The 22,934-nt window shown below is 44.9% G+C and overlaps 2 protein-coding genes across 3 annotated transcripts in view; both read right to left on the reverse strand.

Annotated features, from left to right (window-relative positions):
- The window catches only part of LOC116305940 (uncharacterized), a 39,673-nt gene extending 34,869 nt beyond the window's left edge, over positions 1-4,804 (reverse strand). For both annotated transcript variants that reach the window (XM_089029657.1, XM_089029656.1), the window contains exon 1: positions 4,701-4,804. The gene's annotated coding sequence lies outside the window, so the exon portion shown is untranslated. The remainder of the gene's footprint in view (positions 1-4,700) is intronic.
- A 12,934-nt stretch (positions 4,805-17,738) lies between these two features.
- On the reverse strand, positions 17,739-19,820 carry LOC148911520 (uncharacterized). Its single transcript, XM_089029702.1, has 4 exons — positions 19,058-19,820; positions 18,804-18,901; positions 17,998-18,510; positions 17,739-17,879 (listed from the first exon to the last, which is right to left on the reverse strand). The coding sequence occupies exons 1-4, from the start codon at positions 19,407-19,409 to the stop codon at positions 17,739-17,741; spliced, it is 1,104 nt and encodes a 367-aa protein (XP_088885828.1). The 5' UTR covers positions 19,410-19,820.
- Positions 19,821-22,934: the final 3,114 nt, after the last annotated feature.

Consider the following 22,934-nt stretch of genomic DNA (forward strand, 5'->3'; position numbering starts at 1 on the left):
TAAGTTCTGGCTTAATATAACAAAACTTGAGAACCGCCAAAAACTGTCAGCAATTGTATATAGAGAATCATTAGCAATAAACAACAATAACTGGTCTAGTAAAGTAAAATTTTTATTAGACCGAAGCGGCTTAGGGAATATCTGGCTTGAAATAAACTACAATTATCATTCAAGTCAGAACCCATTCAAAATAATTAAAACTAGATTAACCGATATAGAAATTCAAGTCTGGCGAGGGGAACTCTTCAACGATGAAAAAACTAGAAGAGGCCCACCAGGACAAAAAAATAAATTAAGGACATATCGCCTGGTAAAAACAGATTACTCGTTTGAAAATTATTTAATCGAAGTAAAGAATTTTGAACACAGAAAAGCATTAACCCAATTGAGAATTGAGAATTAGTAATCACGACCTTGAAATCGAAAAGGGGAGACATTCAAGGGAGTACAAAAAAACAGAAGAAAGGAGATGCTTCCATTGCCCAGATAGTGTAGAAGATGAGAGGCATTTCCTTCTTCACTGTGTACATTATATTCAAATCTAAGGGAAGAACTCTTCAAGGACATAAATAACATAAACAACGATTCTCTTTTGTTAAATGAGAACGAGCTGTTTCTGCTATTTTTCAGTCCACCCAAATTGTTAGCAGGTGCAGTAGCAAAATATGTCCACAACTGTTTCATAAAAAGATCACATACAATACAGAATCAATATAGTATGTGGTCTTCTTACCCAGACTAGGCTAAAATATTAATCGTACTAAATAGATTAAATAGGTGAATCTATGATAACATAAGAAAAACTACTATAAATCATCAATTATAACTTTCATACGTTAATGTTTATCCGGGTAAAATGTCAATGTATTTTATTACACCAGATGCCGAATAAAAAAGTCTGTCTGTCTGTCATAACTAACAAATCCAGCTGGACGGAGAAAATAAAATCCCAACTAGATAATTTAGGCTTTAGCTATATGTGGAGAGAAAACATTAATGAATTAATAACAGAACATCGAATACTAAAAATATTGAAAATAATCACGCAAAGAATACTAGGATCAAGAAATTCAAATCTGGCTTGCTGACATGCACAATGATTCAGGAAGAAATGAAGGGCTCACAGAAAAACAAACTTAGAACTTACAGAATATTCAAAAAGGATTTCAAACAAGAGAAATATTTAACAGAAGTCAAAAATATTAAACATAGAATAAGTTTAATCTAAATCTAATCATTTATTTAGTTTCATTATTTATTTAGTTCTACATTTAATATTTAGTTCTAGATTTGTTTAGTGCCATACATTTATTTATTTCTATACATTTATTTAGTGCCATACATTTAATTAGTGCCATACACTTATTTAGTGCAGTACACTTATTTAGTGCCATACATTTATTTAGTGCCATACACTTATTTAGTGCCATACACTTATTTAGTGCCATACACTTATTTAGTACCATACACTTATTTAGTGCCATACACTTATTTAGTGCCATACATTTATTTAGTGCCATACGCTTATTTAGTGCCATACACTTATTTAGTGCCATACGCTTATTTAGTGCCATACACTTAATTAGTGCCGTACACTTATTTAGTGCCGTACACTTATTTAGTGCCATACACTTATTTAGTGCCATACACTTATTTAGTGCCATACACTTATTTAGTGCCATGCACTTAATTAGTGCCATACACTTATTTAGTGCCATTTACTGCGATAGGAGTAGCTCATACGAGCTGAGCTTTTAAAGGAGGCAAAACTTCCAACATTGCAAAATCGTAAGCTACAGGATATAGCGCAAATTATGTATAAGGTCTTATTAAACTCATTAATAATTCATGAAGAAAACACAACAGAAATCACAACAGTTAAGAGTTTTGTAAATCATTTGCATAAACTTTAAGATGGATTTTCTTGGCCAGATTCACTTAATTCTATCTTGAAAATGTTGGCGAAACACAAAGGACCTTAGACCTAGACGTTTGATAAGTAATCTACAGTATTCGTGTCTTTGTCGTATCCAATATACAAACTCTCGCCTACGCCTCGAGTTTGTATATCAGATACAACACGGCCACTCATATTAACCATCTGGCCCCACCCTATATACCGGACCTTTTCCATGGCGATTGGTGTAGGTATAACCTTAGAAATTCAAACGACTTCTTCATACCAAGATTTAACACCATATCATATGGGAGGCACAGTATAAGGTATATGAGTCCTTTCATGTTATCAAAGCTTGATAAATCGCTCAAAATGGCTGAATCCAATTAATATGTTTAGAAATCAAGTAAGGAAGTTGGACTTGGCCATATGGCTATCTGTACTCAGGAGTGTAATGACTGCTTTTTGCGTCTAAATTAATTCATGTCTCTACTTGATCTATTGAATAATTCATTCTTATAGGTAATGCAGTGTGCGGCAGTTTTCCATACCCGCAAACTCAGATGTCCTGATAGTAGTTTCAGTGTCTGGATTGACGTGGGGCATCTGATTTTGTGGGAATGCAAACCTGTGGTACGCAGCTACTATTTTACTATCTACACATATAATTTATACACACTCAATTGAAGAATCATTGTCGGGTTCAGAAACATTATAACATAAAAGCTGAGACTGAAATGGCACATGGGATATGACATAATTATATTATAATTTATTCATTTACGCCATCTATGCAGTTGGTTTAGAATGCCAAACACGTATTAAAGGTGCCACGGGTCGCCGTTCACAGCATGCATCTAATTAACGTACTATCCAATGTGCCATTTCGGTCTCAGCATTTGTGTTCTATGTTTCTGAACCAGACAACAATTCTTCAATTGAGTGTATGATATACCAGTCTGCCCTGGGGATATGGGAGGGGAGGGGGTAGAGTGGTGGGGGTGAATAGATGGTGTTGGGAGGGAATGTAAATAGGAAATAGCTAATAATTAACTATGGAATTGTTTGAGGGTTTTAGTGCCACACATTTAATATTTAGTGCCATACATTTAATATTCAGTGACATACAGTTAATATTTAGTGACATACAGTTAATATTTAGTGCCACACATTTAATATTTAGTGCCATTCATTTAATATTTAGTGCCATTCATTTAATATTTACTGGCATACATTAAATATTTACTGGCATACATTAAATATTTAGTGCCCCACATGAAATATTTAGTGCCCCACGTTAAATATTTAGTGCCATTCATTTAATATTTACTGCCATACATTAAATATTTAGTGCCACACATTAAATATTTAGTGCCACACATCAAATATTTAGTGCCAGACATCAAATATTTAGTGCCACCCCACATTTAATATTTAATGCCACCCCACATTTAATATTTAATGCCATACATTAATTTAGTTCTCTACATTTATTTAGTTCTACATTTATTTAGTTCCATACATTTATTTAGCTCCAATTTTACATTTATATAGTTTCAATCATTGGATCATTGATTGATTGCCTGATTGATTGACTGACTGATGCCACCTCTAACTTAATATTTTCAGTATTGATTCATTGGTATATTACGAATATATGAAAATGTTTTACCATTCAAATAATCAATAATGTCCAATGAAGCAAGTAGACCCCTTTAGTTACAGTATCTTTTCCTTAACAAAAATTTAACATTATAATTATTTTATTCTCTACTTTCACATCCCCATAATACTCTGCCTCTTTGGGGGGTAACCAGAGTGTAAAATACCCACTTATTTTGCACATATTTCAGTTTGTTTGTTTATTTAGCTCTTTTATTGCTTGTCTGTCTGCTTGCCTGCTTGCCTGCTTGCCTGCTTGCTTGGTTTAGACTATTATCTTCTAACATTTGTTCCATATGCTGTTGCTTTGTTTTTGAAAGTTTTCCGTTTGTAGTTAAAAATTAAAAGCGATCAAAATGAATAATATAAGTTAAAATATATTCATAATGAAAGAACTATAAAAATATATGTTAGAACAAAAATAAATAAATATAAGTATGAACAAATATTTGTGAAAAGTACATAAAAAAGACTTGCCTAAATAAGTATGTCTTCAACTTCTTTTTAAATTCCTTCAAGATGTCCATAAAGTTATAGGTATATATAGGTTATATAGCAGCCGCATTGGATTTAAATGGGTATTGTGAGAAGTATTAAGGATAAGTAGAATTATATTTGATGCATTTAGTGTCTGTACTGACTATCTCTTAGTGTGAGTGTGCGTGTTTTCAGATGAAATCACTGGCAATGACATACATCAACAGAAAGTCAGGTAAAGTTATTTGATTATTTTACCCTATTTGAATCAATATAATCTTGTTATGTAATTCTATTTATAAAACATATTGTACGTATAAGTTTAATAATGATCTATCTTTATTATTTTCGAAATTCAAGAAAAAGCAATGAAGTATCAAGCTAGAAACTAGCAGCAAGTGAGTGTGGATTTAAAGGCTACTCTGAAGATGTAAGTAAACAATAATGATAAAGTTCAATAATAGATGTCTATTTTTGTATGAATAATAAATGTGTATTTTTGTATTGAAGTAACTGAATTGAAATGATGCTCATAAAAAATAAAACATTAAATGACTAAGTGTGCAACTGCTGAATACTGCAAAGCCAACAAAAGAGTGTAAAGTGTTGGAGACTTTGAGTGTTTGCAGTCTAGCGTGACTGAATAACAATAAAGGAAGCTTACCTGGGTTGTAGAGGAGTCTGTAGTCGAATGAAGTGAGCAGCAGGTTGGATGGAAGTGTGCTAACCAAAATGGCGTACTAAGGGATGATAGATTAGCATAGGGTGCGCATATAATGAGAGAGTTGGTATCGAGCTCGTGCGTTCGCTCGTTCAGTCGCTCGTCGCCATAAGAAAGGGGAAGGGAATAGATCAGCCACTAGGTGCCCGAAGGCATCATTAAGCCTAATGAAGGCAGCAATAGAGCTCTGCACGAAGAAGTGTGTGGAGGGTCTTGCATGGTGAGCAATAGGGTTGTATTTTTGTCCATGAATAGGGGGCTTTTAGTCAGTTTAGTTTTGGTAGCTACCATGTAGGGCCAGACCTGGTGGCTTGATTTGTGTTTGGGCACCCTCACGGGGAGTTTCATAAGGCAGTGAACTTGTGGCCTTCGGGCGAGGAGCGAGTTGGAGGGTGCCCAAAGACTTGTACTATACTTTTTCTGTAGCAGGAGGGTATGCCGGTTGGCTTGAGCGTTGGTATTCCTGTGGTGCGCCATTTTGTATGTGGTTGGGTTAAGTTCCCGTATGGAGTTTGGCAGACGCGTTGGCGGCAGCGTGGTGACGTGTGTTTAAGTCATGTAGAGAAGGAGTTGTTTGGAAGCCAATTGAGTGTGGTCGGTGGGTGGAATTAATGTCTAGACAGATTTAAAGAGGCGACTTTTGAATGGTTTTTTTTGGTAAGGAAAGGTTTTTGGTATATTTGTTGGTTAAGAGGATCAATTTTTCTGGAATTGTCTGTGATTTTGTGGGTGCAATTTTTTGTATTTTCTGTTGAGCTTTGGAGGCGCCTATTTTGTTCACTGAAACAGCTTTAGAAAGGCTTAAGATAGAAGAGTTTAAAATATTTGAAAAATGCTCTAAATGGCGAGAAAGAAAAGTTGAGTAGGTAATAGTAGAATGAAAAATGGAAATGTTTAGCAATGTTTGGAAAGACGAATGTTTATTGTTTGGAGGCATAAGTAAATAGATCCCAAACACGGGTTATCTGACATTGAATATGTAAATGGACGCTAAAATAAATGATAAAATAATTGAACTAGAGTGATTTGAATAGTCAAATGGTAGTAGAATTATTGATTAAAATAGCTCTGGAGGAGTGAAGTAAGACCCCTCCCAAAAATAAATAAATACACGAATAAATTCATAAATGAATGAATGAATGAATGAATGAATGAATGAATGAATGAATGAATGAATGAATGAATGAATGATGAAAAATAAAAATCATAATTGAGATTAAAATCAAAAATCAGCTATTACATTAAGAACAGTCACAACAGTGGTCTAATTTCCTTATACCACTGATTGGAGGGACTTGAATTTGAAACTTTTTTGTTTAGTTTTGGCCATAGAAATGGACCTTGATATTGGAAAGTCAGCGTTCCTTAAGTTGTAATGATCAAAATGCGGTACATAAAGAGAATAGCTATCTTCGCCAGAAGTGCTATGCAGTATGGCAGACTTGTATAAGATAAGTTTAGCTTTGATACGTATCCGTATTCCGTGACCGCATTAAAACTCCCACCTAATAGTGTTACTTGATTTGACATCCCTGTAAAAATGTTGTTAAAATAACAAAAATAAATCAAGAAATATGCTATAATAACAAACTAAGTTCAGTAATGACTTGGTCTGCTTATTTGGTTACTTCAATGAGTGCCAAAACTAGGATATCGATAATAAACACTCAACTTCGTGCCATCTAACTTTCATCGATCTTTTCAGCACTCGAAGATCCATTTCGTATCTCCAAGCGCTCATGTAATATCCTCTATTTGTATACATACAAACACAACATACTATAAATCCTGATAAGAGTGGTACAATAATTAAGTTGTTGTTTCACCATAGTGGATAGATGATTCATTATGAACTATGGCTACACTTCGCTATACAATGTGGCAGTCTCAGAACAGCAAATCGCTCTCTTGATGGAAGAGGTCGAAATGGGGCAATGATGTAAAGTAATATCTAAGCGGTACAGACTGGATGATAATAGATCATGGCATTCTTTTTGAACACCGCAACTACTGTATTCGGGAGACTACACGAAAAAACCGCAACAATAAAGTTAACGTCAAAAAGAGGGGAATTTTGTAAAAAATGGATTTAGACTCGTTCTATCTCACTCAAGTCACTTTATAAAACCGTATTTTTAATCAGAAAAATAAAAACAGCACAGTAGTATGTCCCTCGAAGTAAAACGCAAAATAGGAGGAATCTTGTAAATATGATTTTGACGAAGCAGAAATGACTAGTCATTCATTTTGGAAAGTGTCAGAACTGCGTACGCCATAGACATCAATTAAGGTGAGGTTTCAAAAACATTAGTCTACGAAAATGGAAATAAACACCATCAAATGTTTACGATATACTATGTCTTTCTATCCATATTCCAAGAATGGGATATATATTATTGGAATATGGATAGAAAGACATAGTATATCGTAAACATTTGCTGGTGTTTATTTCCATTTTTGTAGACATATATATGTATATATACAGCCATTTGCAAAAATGATGGCCGTTTCAAATATACGGCATACAGGTATACCAAAAGTATATCAGACAAAGTGAGATATCTTTCTTGATATTTTTTTCGGAAAGCCCTATAATAGACAACTCGGAAAAAATATCGGGGATGACATCCCATAATTTTTGACATGCTTTTGATATACTGGTACATATGTATGGAAGCGGCCATAATTTTTGCAAATGGTTGTATGTATGTATGTATGTATGTATGTATGTATGTATGTATGTATGTATGTATGTATGTATGTATGTATGTATGTATGTATGTATGTATGTATGTATGTATGTATGTATGTATGTATGTATGTATGTATGTATGTATGTGTGTGTGTGTGTGTGTGTGTGTGTGTGTGTGTGTGTGTGTGTGTGTGTATGTATGTATATATATGAATGTATACACTTGATTGCAGAAAGGCTGTAGTATACATTTATACATATATCTAATGAGATGCAAAACTTAAAAAAGTAACTTATTTGATCTTACTTATCTTCTATTGAATCAGTCGTAAAATATTGCGTAAAGGCAAGTTAAAAAATATTTTTCACAAAATTTAGTGGTTAAGCAAACGTATTTAAGCATGTTTTACATTCTGCATCTCATTTCATATCTTGCATCTCATTAGATATATGTATAAATGTATACTACAACCTTTCTGCAATCAAGTGTATATGTTTGTATGTATGTATGTATGTATGTATGTATGTATGTATGTATGTATGTATGTATGTATGTATGTATGTGTGTGTATGTGTATGTGTAAATGTGTATGTGTAAATGTGTATGTGTAAATGTGTATGTGTAAATGTGTATGTGTAAATGTGTATGTGTAAATGTGTATGTGTAAATGTGTATGTGTAAATGTCTGTGTGTGTGTAGTGTATGTGTATGTGTATGTGTATGTGTATGTGTATGTGTATGTGTATGTGTATGTGTATGTGTATGTGTATGTGTATGTGTATGTGTATGTATGTGTATGTGTATGTGTATGTGGAGTAAAATACTTAAGAGCTTTATAACATCGTGAGAGAAATAAATCAAATATTTTTATTCCAAAAAGCACACCGCGTCATGGCTGGGTCCCAGGCCCCACAAACCGACGCTAACCCTTATTTGTATTATACTGGGCCCGGCAGGGGTTCCCATGGGTGAGGTTTGCAGGGGGTGTGGATCCCACCGACACCTTGCCCACAAATCGAGGCCGACATCTGATGACGTCATGGCTGGGTCCCAGGCCCCAGAAACCGACGCTAACCCTTATTTGTATTATACTGGGCCCGGCAGGTGTCCCAATGGGTGAGGTTGGCAGGGGGTCTGGGGCCCACCGACACCTTGCCCCCAAATCGAGGCCGACATCTGATGACGTCATGGCTGGGTCCCAGGCCCCAGAAACCGACGCTAACCCTTATTTGTATTATACTGGGCCCGGCAGGTGTCCCCATGGGTGAGGTTGGCAGGGGGTCTGGGTCACACCGACACCTTGGTCCCAAATCGAGGCCGACCTCTGATGACGTCATGGCTGAGTCCCAGGCCACAGAAACTGACACAAGCCCTTATTTGTCTGATACTGGGCCCGGCAGGGGTCCCCATGGATGAGGTTTGCAGAGGGTGTGGATCCCACCGATACCTTGCCCCAACATCGAGGTGGACATCTGATGACGTCATGGATGGGTCCCAGGCCCCAGAAACCGACGCTAACACTTATTTGTCTTATACTGGGCCCGGCTGGGGTCCCCATGGCTAAGGTTGGCAAGGGGTGAGGACCCATAAGTCACCTTGCAACAAAATGGATTTGGGTTTCCGATGACGTCATGGCTGGGTCCCAGGCCCCAGAAACCGACGCTAACCCTTATTTGTATTATACTGGGCCCGGCAGGTGTCCCCATGGGTGAGGTTGGCAGGGGGTCTGGGTCCCACCGATACCTTGCCCCAACATTGAGGTGGACATCTGATGACGTCATGGCTTTATCCCAGGCCCCAGACACCGACGCTTACCCTTATTTTTATTATACTGGGCTCGGCAGGGGTCCCCATGGCTAAGGTTGGCAGGGGGTGTGGACCCCTAGGACACCTTCTCCCAAAATCGATTTGGGTTTCCGATGACGTCATGGCTGGGTCCCAGGCCCCAGAAACCGACGCTAACCCTTATTTGTATTATACTGGGCTCGGCAGGGGTCCCCATGAGTGAGGTTAGAAGGATGTGTGGATCCCACCAACACCTTGCCCCAAAATCGAGGCCGACATCTGATGACGTCATGGCTGGGTCCCAGGCCCCAGAAACCGACGCTAACCCTTATTTATATTATACTGGTCCCGGCAGGGGTCTCCATGGGTGAGGTTGGCAGGGGGTGTGGATCCCACCGACACCTTGCCCCAAAATAGAGGCCGAAATCTGATGACGTCATGGCTGCGTCCCAGTCCCAAGAAACCGACGCTAACACTTATTTGTATTATACTTGGTCCGGCAGGTGTCCCCATGGGTGAGGTTTGCAGGGGGTGTGGATCCCACCGACACCTTGCCCCAAAATCGAGGCCGACATCTGATGACGTCATGGCTGGGTCCCAGGCCCAAGAAACCGACGCTAACACTTATTTGTCTTATACTGGGCCCGGCAGGGGTCCCCATGGCTAAGGTTGGCAAGGGGTGAGGACCCATAAGTCACCTTGCAACAAAATTGATTTGGGTTTCCGATGACGTCATGGCTGGGTCCCAGGCCCCAGAAACCGACGCTAACCCTTATTTGTATTATACTGGGCCCGGCAGGTGTCCCCATGGGTGAGGTTGGCAGGGGGTCTGGGTCCCACCGACACCTTGCACCCAAATCGAGGCCGACCTCTGATGACGTCATGGCTGGGTCCCAGGCCACAGAAACCGACACAAGCCCTTATTTGTATTATACTGGGCCCGGCAGAAGTCCCTATGGGTGAGGTTGGCAGGGGGTGTGGACCCCTAGGACACCTTCTCCCAAAATCGATTGGGGTTTCCGATGACGTCATGGCTGGGTCCCAGGCCCCAGAAACCGACGCTAACACTTATTTGTATTATACTGGGCCCGGCAGGGGTCCCCATGGCTAAGGTTGGCAAGGGGTGAGGACCCATAAGTCACCTTGCAACAAAATCGATTTGGGTTTCCGATGACGTCATGGCTGGGTCCCAGGCCCCAGAAACCGACGCTAACCCTTATTTGTATTATACTGGGCCCGGCAGGTGTCCCCATGGGTGAGGTTGGCAGGGGGTCTGCGTCCCACCGACACCTTGCTCCCAAATCGATGCCGACCTCTGATGACGTCATGGCTGGGTCCCAGGCCACAGAAACCGACACAAGCCCTTATTTGTCTGATACTGGGCCCGGCAGGGGTCCTTATGGATGAGGTTTGCAGAGGGTGTGGATCCCACCGATACCTTGCCCCAACATCGAGGTGGAAATCTGATGACGTCATGGCTGGGTCCCAGGCCCCAGAAACCGACGCTAACCCTTATTTGTATTATACTGGGCTCGGCAGGGGTCCCCATGGCTAAGGTTGGCAGGGGGTGTGGACCCCTAGGACACATTCCCCCGAAATCGATTTGCGTTTGCGATGACGTCAAAGCCTTGTCCCAGGCCCCAGAAACCGACGCTAACCCTTATTTGTCTTATACTGGGCCCGGCAGGGGTCCCCATGGCTAAGGTTGGCAGGGGGGGTGGACCCCTAGGACACCTTCTCCCAAAATCGATTTGGGTTTCCCATGACGTCATGGCTGGGTCCCAGGCCGAAGAAACCGACGCTAACCCTTATTTGTATTATACTGGGCCCGGCAGGGGTCCCCATGGGTGAGGTTGGCAGGGGGTGTGGATCCCACCGACACCTTGCCCGAAAATCGAGGCCGACATCTGATGACGTCATGGCTGGGTCCCAAGCCCCAGAAACCGACGCTAACCCTTATTTGTATTATACTGGGCCCGGAAGGGGTCCCCATGAGTGAGGCTGGCAGGGGGTGTGGATCCCACCGACTCCTTGCTCCTAAAGCGATCTGGGTTTCTGATGACGTCATGGCTGGGTCCCAGGTTCTAGAAAGCGACGCTAACCCTTATTTGTATTATACTGGGCCCGGCAGGCGTCCCCATGGCTAAGGTTGGCAGGGGGTGTGGACCCCACCGACACCTTGCCTCAAAATTGAGGCCGACATCTGATGACGTCATGGCTGGGTCCCAGGCCCCAGAAACCGACGCTAACCCTTATTTGTATTATACTGGGCCCGGCAGGGGTCCCAATGGGTGAGGTTGGCAAGGGGTGAGGACCCATAAGTCACCTTGCAACAAAATTGATTTGGGTTTCCGATGACGTCATGGCTGGGTCCCAGGCCCCAGAAACCGACGCTAACCCTTATTTGTATTATACTGGGCCCGGCAGGTGTCCCCATGGGTGAGGTTGGCAGGGGGTCTGGGTCCCACCGACACCGTGCACCCAAATCGAGGCCGACCTCTGATGACGTCATGGCTGGGTCCCAGGCCACAGAAACCGACACAAGCCCTTATTTGTATTATACTGGGCCCGGCAGGGGTCCCCATGGGTGAGGTTGGCAGGGGGTGTGGACCCCTAGGACACCTTCTCCCAAAATCGATTGGGGTTTCCGATGACGTCAGGGCTGGGTCCCAGGCCCCAGAAACCGACGCTAAACCTTATTATTATTATACTGGGCCCGGCAGGGGCCCCATGGATGAGGTTTGCATAGGGTGTGGATCCCACCGATACCTTGCCCCAACATCGAGGTGGACATCTGATGACGTCATGGCTGGGTCCCAGGCCGCAGAAACCGACGCTAACCCTTATTTGTATTATACTGGGCCCGGAAGGGGTCCCCATGAGTGAGGCTGGCAGGGGGTGTGGATCCCACCGACTCCTTGCTCCTAAAGCGATCTGGGTTTCTGATGACGTCATGGCTGGGTCCCAGGTTCTAGAAACCGACGCTAACCCTTATTTGTATTATACTGGGCCCGGCAGGCGTCCCCATGGCTAAGGTTGGCAGGGGGTGTGGACCCCACCGACACCTTGCCTCAAAATTGAGGCCGACATCTGATGACGTCATGGCTGGGTCCCAGGCCCCAGAAACCGACGCTAACCCTTATTTGTATTATACTGGTCCCGGCAGGGGTCCCAATGGGTGAGGTTGGCAAGGGGTGAGGACCCATAAGTCACCTTGCAACAAAATTGATTTGGGTTTCCGATGACGTCATGGCTGGGTCCCAGGCCCCAGAAACCGACGCTAACCCTTATTTGTATTATACTGGGCCCGGCAGGTGTCCCCATGGGTGAGGTTGGCAGGGGGTCTGGGTCCCACCGACACCGTGCACCCAAATCGAGGCCGACCTCTGATGACGTCATGGATGGGTCCCAGGCCACAGAAACCGACACAAGCCCTTATTTGTATTATACTGGGCCCGGCAGGGGTCCCCATGGGTGAGGTTGGCAGGGGGTGTGGACCCCTAGGACACCTTCTCCCAAAATCGATTGGGGTTTCCGATGACGTCAGGGCTGGGTCCCAGGCCCCAGAAACCGACGCTAAACCTTATTATTATTATACTGGGCCCGGCAGGGGCCCCATGGATGAGGTTTGCATAGGGTGTGGATCCCACCGATACCTTGCCCCAACATCGAGGTGGACATCTGATGACGTCATGGCTGGGTCCCAGGCCGAAGAAACCGACGCTAACCCTTATTTGTATTATACTGGGCCCGGAAGGGGTCCCCATGAGTGAGGCTGGCAGGGGGTGTGGATCCCACCGACTCCTTGCTCCTAAAGCGATCTGGGTTTCTGATGACGTCATGGCTGGGTCCCAGGTTCTAGAAAGCGACGCTAACCCTTATTTGTATTATACTGGGCCCGGCAGGCGTCCCCATGGCTAAGGTTGGCAGGGGGTGTGGACCCCACCGACACCTTGCCTCAAAATTGAGGCCGACATCTGATGACGTCATGGCTGGGTCCCAGGCCCCAGAAACCGACGCTAACCCTTATTTGTATTATACTGGTCCCGGCAGGGGTCCCAATGGGTGAGGTTGGCAAGGGGTGAGGACCCATAAGTCACCTTGCAACAAAATTGATTTGGGTTTCCGATGACGTCATGGCTGGGTCCCAGGCCCCAGAAACCGACGCTAACCCTTATTTGTATTATACTGGGCCCGGCAGGTGTCCCCATGGGTGAGGTTGGCAGGGGGTCTGGGTCCCACCGACACCGTGCCCCCAAATCGAGGCCGACCTCTGATGACGTCATGGATGGGTCCCAGGCCACAGAAACCGACACAAGCCCTTATTTGTATTATACTGGGCCCGGCAGGGGTCCCCATGGGTGAGGTTGGCAGGGGGTGTGGACCCCTAGGACACCTTCTCCCAAAATCGATTGGGGTTTCCGATGACGTCAGGGCTGGGTCCCAGGCCCCAGAAACCGACGCTAACCCTTATTATTATTATACTGGGCCCGGCAGGGGCCCCATGGATGAGGTTTGCATAGGGTGTGGATCCCACCGATACCTTGCCCCAACATCGAGGTGGACATCTGATGACGTCATGGCTGGGTCCCAGGCCCCAGAAACCGACGCTAACCATTATTTGTATTATACTGGGCCCGGCGAGGTTCCCCAAGGGTGAGGCTGGCAGGGGGTGTGGATCCCACCGACACCTTGCTCCTAAAGCGATCTGGGTTTCTGATGAGGTCATGGCTGGGTCCCAGGTTCTAGAAAGCGACGCTAACCCTTATTTGTATTATACTGGGCCCGGAAGGCGTCCCCATGGCTAAGGTTGGCAGGGGGTGTGGACCCCTAGGACATATTCCCCCGAAATCGATTTGGGTTTGCGATGACGTCATGGCTGGGTCCCAGGTTCCAGAAAGCGACGCTAACACTTATTTGTATTATACTGGGCCCGGCAGGGGTCCCCAAGGGTGAGGTTGGCAGGGGGTGTGGATCCCACCGACACCTTGCCCCAAAATTGAGGCCGACATCTGATGACGTCATGGCTGGGTCCCAGGCCGCAGAAACCGACGCTAACCCTTATTTGTATTATACTGGTCCCGGCAGGGGTCCCAATGGGTGAGGTTGGCAGGGGGTGTGAATCCCACCGACACCTTTCCCCAAAATCGAGGCCGACATCTGATGACGTCATGGCTGGGTCCCAGGCCCAAGAAACCGACGCTAACCCTTATTTGTATTATACTGTGTCCGGCAGGTGTCCCCATGGGTGAGGTTGGCAGGGGGTGTGGATCCCACCGACACCTTCTCCCAAAATCGATTGGGGTTTCCGATGACGTCATGGCTGGGTCCCAGGCCCCAGAAACCGACGCTAACCCTATTTATATTATACTGGGCCCGGCAGGGGCCCCATGGATGAGGTTTGCAGAGGGTGTGGATCCCACCGATACCTTGCGCCAACATCGAGGTGGACATCTGATGACGTCATGGCTGGGTCCCAGGCCCCAGAAACCGACGCTAAATCTTATTTGTATTATACTGAGCTCGGCAGGGGTCCCCATGGCTAAGGTTGGCAGGGGGGGTGGACCCCTAGGACACCTTCTCCCAAAATCGATTTGGGTTTCCCATGACGTCATGGCTGGGTCCCAGGCCGAAGAAACCGACGCTAACCCTTATTTGTATTATACTTGGCCCGGCAGGGGTCCCCATGGGTGAGGATGGCAGGGGGTGTGGATCCCACCGACACCTTGCTCCTAAAGCGATCTGGGTTACTGATGACGTCATGGCTTGGTCCCAGGTTCTAGAAAGCGACGCTAACCCTTATTTGTATTATACTGGGCCCGGAAGGCGTCCCCATGGCTAAGGTTGGCAGGGGGTGTGGACCCCTAGGACACATTCCCCCGAAATCGATTTGGGTTTGCGATGACGTCAAAGCCTTGTCCCAGGCCCCAGAAACCGACGCTAACCCTTATTTGTATTATACTGGGCCCGGCAGGGCTTCCCATGGGTGAGGTTAGAAGGATGTGTGGATCCCACCGACACCTTGCCCCAATATCGAGGCCGACATCTGATGACGTCATTTCTGGGTCCCAGGTTCCAGAAACCGACCCTAACTCTTATTTGTATTATACTGGGCCCGGCAGGTGTCCCCATGGGTGAGGTTTGCAGGGGGTGTGGATCCCACCGACACCTTGCCCCAAAATCGAGGCCGACATCTGATGACGTCGTGGTTGGGTCCCAAGCCCCAGAAACCGACGCTAACCCTTATTGGTATTATACTGGGCCCGGCAGGGGTCCTTATGGGTGAGGTTTGCAGGGGGTGTGGATCCTACCGACACCCTACCCCAAAATTGAGGCCGACATCTGATGACGTCATGGCTGGGTCCCAGGCCAAGGAAACCGACGCTAACACTTATTTGTCTTATACTGGGCCCGGCAGGGGTCCCCATGGCTAAGGTTGGCAAGGGGTGAGGACCCATAAGTCACCTTGCAACAAAATCGATTTGGGTTTCCGATGACGTCATGGCTGGGTCCCAGGCCCCAGAAACCGACGCTAAGCCTTATTTGTATTATACTGGGCCCGGCAGGTGTCCCCATGGGTGAGGTTGGCAGGGGGTCTGGGTCCCACCGATACCTTGCCCCAAAATCGAGGCCGACCTCTGATGACGTCATGGCTGGGTCCCAGGCCACAGAAACCGACACAAGCCCTTATTTGTATTATACTGGGCCCGGCAGGGGTCCCCATGGGTGAGGTTGGCAGGGGGTGTGGACCACTAGGACACCTTCTCCCAAAATCGATTGGGGTTTCCGATGACGTCAGGGCTTGGTCCCAGGCCTCAGAAACCGACGGTAACCCTTATTTGTATTATACTGGGCCCGGCAGGGGCCCCATGGATGAGGTTTGCAGAGGGTGTGGATCCCACTGATACCTTGCCCCAACATCGAGGTGGACATCTGATGACGTCATGGCTTGGTCCCAGGCCCCAGAAACCGACGCTAACCATTATTTGTATTATACTGGGCCCGGCGAGGTTCCCCAAGGGTGAGGCTGGCAGGGGGTGTGGATCCCACCGACACCTTGCTCCTAAAGCCATCTGGGTTTCTGATGACGTCATGGCTGGGTCCCAGGTTCTAGAAAGCGACGCTAACCCTTATTTGTATTATACTGGGCCCGGAAGGCGTCCCCATGGCTAAGGTTGGCAGGGGGTGTGGACCCCTAGGACACATTCCCCCGAAATCGATTTGGGTTTGCGATGACGTCATGGCTGGGTCCCAGTTTCCAGAAACCGACGCTAACACTTATTTGTATTATACTGGGCCCGGCAGGGGTCCCCAAGGGTGAGGTTGGCAGGGGGTGTGGATCCCACCGACACCTTGCCTCAAAATCGAGGCCGACATCTGATGACGTCATGGCTGGGTCCCAGGCCCCAGAAACCGACGCTAACCCTTATTTGTCTTATACTGGTCCCGGCAGGGGTCCCCATGGGTGAATTTGGCAGGGGGTCTGAGCCCCACCGACACCTTGCCCCAAAATCGAGGCCGACCTCTGATGACGTATTGGCTGGGTCCCAGGCCCAAGAAACCGACGCTAACCCTTATTTGTATTATACTGGGCTCGGCAGGGGTCCCCATGGGTGAGGTTTGTAGGGGTTTTGGATCCCACCGACACCTTGCTCCAAAATCGAGGCCGACATCTGATGACGTCATGGCTGGGTCCCAGGACCCAGAAACCGACGCTAACACTTATTTTTATTATACTTGGCCCGGCAGGGGTCCCCAAGGGTGAGGTTGGCAGGGGGTGTGGATCCCACCGACACCTTGCCCCAAAATCGAGGCCGACATCTGATGACGTCATGGCTGGGTCCCAAGCCCCAGAAACCGACGCTAACCCTTATTTGTATTATACTGGGCCCGGCAGGGGTCCCCATTTGTGAGGCTGGCAGGGGGTGTGGATCCCACCGACACCTTGCTCCTAAAGCGATCTGGGTTTCTGATGACGTCATGGCTTGGTCTCAGGTTCTAGAAAGCGACGCTAACCCTTATTTGTATTATACTGGGCCCGGAAGGCGTCCCCATGGCTAAGGTTGGCAGGGGGTGTGGACCCCTAGGACACATTCCCCCGAAATCGATTTGGGTTTGCGATGACGTCAAAGCCTGGTCCCAGGCCCCAGAAACCGACGCTAACCCTTATTTGTCTTATACTGGGCCCGGCAGGGGTCCCCATGGGTGAGGTTTGCAGGGGGTGTCGATCCCATCGACATCTTGCCCTAAAATCGAGGCCGACATCTGATGACGTCATGGCTGGGTCCTAGGGTCCAGAAACCGACGCTAACCCTTATTTGTATTATACTGGGCCCGGCAGGGGTCCCCATGGGTGAGGTTTGCAGGGTTAGGGTTAGGGTTGGGGTTGGTCCTTTGCACTTTTAAGTGTGACCCATGGAAAGGTGATTGTGGTGAAAACCAGAACCCCACATAGGGTATATATTTCAAAATGACTACCCTCCTTGAGAAGATTGGTCAAAGATCACCACCCCAAGGTACAACTATGAAGACAGTGAAGTTGAAAACTTACCAAAAGCAAGAAATTTTTGCTGCTGTCATTGACCAACTTTGGCCTGTGTTTTTTCACGTAGTCTTGCAGTATATGGCAGAGTTCATGGTCATTCTGCAAAGAGAGGCAGAGAGGATTTAAGCAATGCTCTTGTTATTGCAATACTATTATAGATGCATGACGCAGACAAAATAATTTTGAAGGAGAGGAAGCAGCCTAGTGTTTTACCTACCTGCAGAACAGTAGTGTCTGTACCATAAGTCTTTCTTGTTTTGTAGTTTTGGAATTTCAGTGTGACAGAGCCATCCTCATGCAATTGTACCAGGTTCTTGTTGGCAGTTTCTGGGCTGGCCATGGTCAGTGCTTGAGGCAACAGTTCTAGGGTTCTTATTTCAAGTCCCCGGCTTGGCGGTATCAAAACATAGAGCGAAAGGAGTAAAAGGTCTGCACTCTCCCTGGCTCTGGTGTCTGCTGTCCGAGCCATGTCCACCCTCTCCTTCTGCAGAGCAACCGTAGCCACAATCTCGCTCCAGTCCAGCCACCTGTTGAGGGATTCGAGATCTTCTTTGGAAGAAGGGGTTTCTTTGTGGCCAACCCTCTGCAGGTTGGCCACCTGTCCACGAAGCTGTTTGATGACAGGAACATCAGTGAAATCTGGTGACTGCTCTGGGTGCATGAATTTAGCTGGATACAAAATGGCAGCGGCGTGGTTGGCCAAGGTGTTCGAAGATAATCGCCTGACTTGCTGAAACGAGTCAATTCAGTAACGGTAAATTAGTTTCTTTCAAGCTGTAATGCGGGCGAAGTTTCGAAATATCATTGTTGTTGAATGACTTTAGAAAATGGATACAGGTAATAAATTGATCATCGCAAGAATATATGTCAATAAATAAGATGAAGAAGGAAAAATAGCAGGGTCAAAATAGTTTGTAATTCATGTTTTAGATGAGAGCATGAAGAATTGTTGCACAATACATAAATGAATGTTGTTGGAGCTGTTGGAAATGAAAACTAGGAAAGCTGTCCTTAATTTCTTACCTTCAAATAGGTCAAATATTGCTCAATGACCTTGAGTCTCAAGAAAAGGTCAGGCGTCAGTTCCAGCCCCAGGTGGTTGAAGGCAAAGCCAAGAAAGCCTACACGTGGAGAAATAAAAAAGTGAAAAAACTCAGTGCTAGAATATAATCTATGCAGTCAGTGAATTACACAAACACTACATCAAATCAACTCAAAGTTCAAGACATGAAATGCATAAAAGCTTAGCTAGCTAGCTAGCTAGCTGTAGAACTTACAGAGAAGTCTTTCTTGGGCTTTTGCGTAGGTACTTTGCGAGACTGGCGGTTTTTGTCTTGTCAAGTTGACGGGCTTGGTGAAATGGGACCTCAGTTCTTTGAAAAACACTTTCATGACGGTGGGCAGCGCCACGAAGGTGAGAGCGTATTTGCCGCGCCTGGTGTTGGAAGTGGTAGTCGAGGCTGCTGTTAGTTCGCCGCAGTCATCGTCGCTGGAAAAAGGACTGTTGTGCTGGTTGGAGTGTGGCGTGACGATGGTGCTGGTTGTTAGCCCAAGGAAATCGTGACCGTCATCACTGGCACTGTCGTCGGTGGTGCAGGAAGAGTAGTCTCCAAGTAGGTTTAGAGCCATAGTACTGAGGGAGGGCGAACAAGCTCGTGGAAGGAGATCGATGTGACCTGTGGCTGAAAGAGAGAAGAAACTGACTTAGTGGTTGTGCAAAGGTATTTTGTAGAAGGGGACTGCGAAATGATTTACGTCAATGTGACGTGGGTTTTTGCTGGTGGAATGTTCGTAGAAGCGTACGTTTGGCAACTCCAGATCGTAGATTGTGTAGTATGTACAAAAAGTACTGAAAAGCTGATGAGTGCGAGTGGTTGGAAAGGGCGTCGAAAGAAGCATGAGTTGGTTGGTTAGCTGTTGGGTGTAGTTTGGCTGGAGTGTGCGGCGGGGTGAGGTAGAGTTGAGGGAAGAGAGCGGCCGAGGTTGGCGGTAGTTTGGCGTTGGAACGTGCGGCCATCTTGAGAGTGGGTTTGTTTACGTGTGGTTGGGTCATGCGCAGTGAGGTTTGTTGGAGTTTGGGTGGGATTTGGAGAGGGTAGGGAGGTGATTTGGGGCTTGCAAGAGTGTGGGTGGAAGAGTGTTGGTGTGTAAGATTGCGAAAAAGCATGTTTTGAAATGGTAGTGTAAGAGGGGAAGAAGTTGCGTTTTGGGTTGTGACTTGGTCTTGCTGTGGTTTTTTGGCACGTGGGGGGTGTGGGCTGGGTGTTGTGGTGGGCGAAGGTCGTCGAAGCAATGATAATAGAATAACATGTGGAAGGACTAACGAAAAACCCCCCAAAAACCAACCAACCAACCAACCCACCCACCCACCAACCTAACAAACAACAACCAGAACGAGGACAAAAAAGGAACCAAAACCAAAACCAAACAAACCAACGAAAACCAAAACAAACAAAAAGCAATAATGAATGAAGCAAAATAAATAGGAATAAATGTCTTGGTAGCAAGCTGAAGATTGCCAAGAATACGATAAGAGCAGCTGTTGTAGGGATTGCTTTATAGTTCCCTATGTAACACACATCAACTAGTGAATTCTTGTCTAGAAGTGCTTGCGTAGAGATTGAATTTTTGTTTTCGTTTTGTTTTCAGGCCCGTGTCATGCATGCAATAAGAAATGGGTTGAAGTGGCTGTTATCTAAGCATGCAGGTGGTTTTGAGCCCACTCAATGTGGTAATTAACTGCAACCATCCTGATTGTAGTATTGGTAAGCATTTTTTAAACATTCTCTGTCGTCTGTTTGACTTGGATTCCACCTGCGTGACTCGGTTTCAACCTAAGAACCCTGTAGGTTGTTTTGAGCCCAATCAATCTGTTAATCAATGCAGCCCTATTGATGTTGGTCATTTCCTCAACCCAATAATTAATATGACAGCAAATTCAACGACTCTTGGGTCTGTAAGGGTGTTCTGGGTGAACGAACAAGGCTGTAGTACTCTTGTGCTGAGTCCACAGGACATTTTAGCTGAAATATCTTCGATTTCAGACCGTATTACGACATGATGACAACGGTAATAGTAAATAATCGCAATGTAAACATATATGAGTCAGATTGCAAGTGGTTTTGACAAGAGAATCTATTGAAAAATTCAAACGACCTTACAATACACAAAAAAAACGGGAACGAGACTACAGGATATCTCTAATGGAAAATAGAACAACTAAAAATACCTTTGTAGCTTATCTAAATTAATAGCCAAAAGGTTATTGCCAAAAGAGTGAATCAGTAAGATACACTGTTTTGCTAGATATCAATAGAAACGGAAATGACGTAAATTACGTCACAGGTCATTTGAATATTGCGTACTAATTAGCAGTGTTTAAAACATACTAGAATTGCGAAGTTTAATGTACAAGCTATGAACCGTTTAAAATGAACTAAACCGATGGGAGAACAATGGACAAGTTGTCTTAGAGGTTTACTATGGCTTTAGGTAAGTGTTTTAGCCCTTGTCTATGACATTTAACCTACGAATTACACGATAACTTGACCTTGAGTGTAGAGTTTACATAGCGAACAAAAGATGGATTGAAAAAAGGTCTTATACCCTGCGGTTAAGGCTAATAAATAAGCGTAGATGAAGGTTAAACAAACGTTCAAGGCGGTAGCGATCCTATAGTAAACGTTTTAAAGAGTTTGAAAAGCGAATATTACGCAGCTAGTACTTTACTGGAAAAACTCTAAATAACTTTAGATTATTTACTGCTGAGTTGTTTAAGTAATGTTTAAAAGTATTTTAACTGTGACTACATGACGAATTTCAATGACAAAACGCACTTAGCGCGATGACTAAATTACTATTGCATTGTACTGAAAGCGCTAATGCGACTAGTACGACTAAAATCACATAAGCGAATGCTTTAACAAATATATAGATAATCTACACTGTAAAATATGACGACTAGTTGACGATATTAACGTAAATTTGTCCTAAATCTATCCTAGGTAAAAGTGTAAGAGACTCCAGTACCTTGCATCGAAGAGAGTTCTTTGTCTTGATATGTGAAAAAATCCGTAGACAGCGCAACGTCTTCAAGAACTTTAAACTACACTGCTTGAAACTTAGTTTGGGCCTACTTTTATGGGACACCCTGCATTCCTAAGACCTTACAACTCCTGCGCTGCGCGTTGTACGCCCTAGGCCTACCTCGTAGGCAGGATGTACTGAACGCGAATTTACGCAAACATGTGCCAAACCTTAACGCAACTCACTGTAGTGTAATTATGTACGGAAACCTCTCCTTGCTTTACGCGTTTTCCGCATAAACAGTTAACTAAGGAAATACATTCCTATGTGTACGCGAGGCGTTCCTAATTAAAATTCTAGATTTATAGCTAAATACTTATTAATTGTCCAAAAATAGTGTCTTTTGACTCTGTCCCATATGAAATGATATGATATGACATTGAGGGTTAGGGTTAGGGTACTAAGCTTATTGCATTTTTTGTTTTGTTTCATTTATACCATTTCATCTCATCTCATCTCATCTCATCTCATCTCATCTCATCTCATCTCATCTCATCTCATCTCATCTCATCTCATCTCATCTCATCTCATCTCATCTCATCTCATCTCATCTCTTCTCATCTCATCTCATCTCATCTCATCTCATCTCAATTCGAGCACTAGCCGAGTGCACAGGACTGGGGTCCCTGCAACGACAATTTTTGAACTGGGTGCAGAACTGTACATCATTTGGAAACCAGTCCTATAGTTTGGTATAAGTACTCTTGTGCAGAGTCAATAGGATAGTCTGGCTGAAATATCTTCGATTTCAGACCGTACTATGACATGACGACGACGATAATAGCAAATAATCGCAATGTAAGTATCATGATATGAAATGATATGATGTGACATTGAGGGTTAGGGTTAGGGGTAGAACCAGATGGGTTTTTATCAGCCTATGTGGGAGTTTGTCAGCAAATGTTGGACTTTGTCAGCAAAATGTGGGACTTTGCAGTCAGCAAAAATATCATGATACGAAATGATATGATATGACATTGAGGGTTAGGGTTAGGGTAAGCTTACTGCATTTATTTATTTATTTATTTTTATCATCTCATCTCATCTCATCTCATCTCATCTCATCTC

Source organism: Actinia tenebrosa, unplaced genomic scaffold (assembly GCF_029948245.1).
Source record: "Actinia tenebrosa isolate PJP-AT-01 unplaced genomic scaffold, QUT_ActTen_1.0 PGA_scaffold14__42_contigs__length_11649687, whole genome shotgun sequence".
NCBI classification, from domain to species: domain Eukaryota; kingdom Metazoa; phylum Cnidaria; class Anthozoa; order Actiniaria; family Actiniidae; genus Actinia; species Actinia tenebrosa.

Bases quoted from the DNA above. Each gene is read 5' to 3' on its own strand.
- LOC148911520 (XM_089029702.1), bottom strand. From the start codon at position 19,409: ATGGCTCTAAACCTACTTGGAGACTACTCTTCCTGCACCACCGACGAC. The intron at 18,902-19,057 runs GTAAGTTCTACA...CTCCACGTGTAG, and splicing joins AGCCCAAGAAAGACTTCTCT to GCTTTCTTGGCTTTGCCTTC. The intron at 17,880-17,997 runs GTAGGTAAAACA...CTCTCTTTGCAG, and splicing joins CAGACACTACTGTTCTGCAG to AATGACCATGAACTCTGCCA.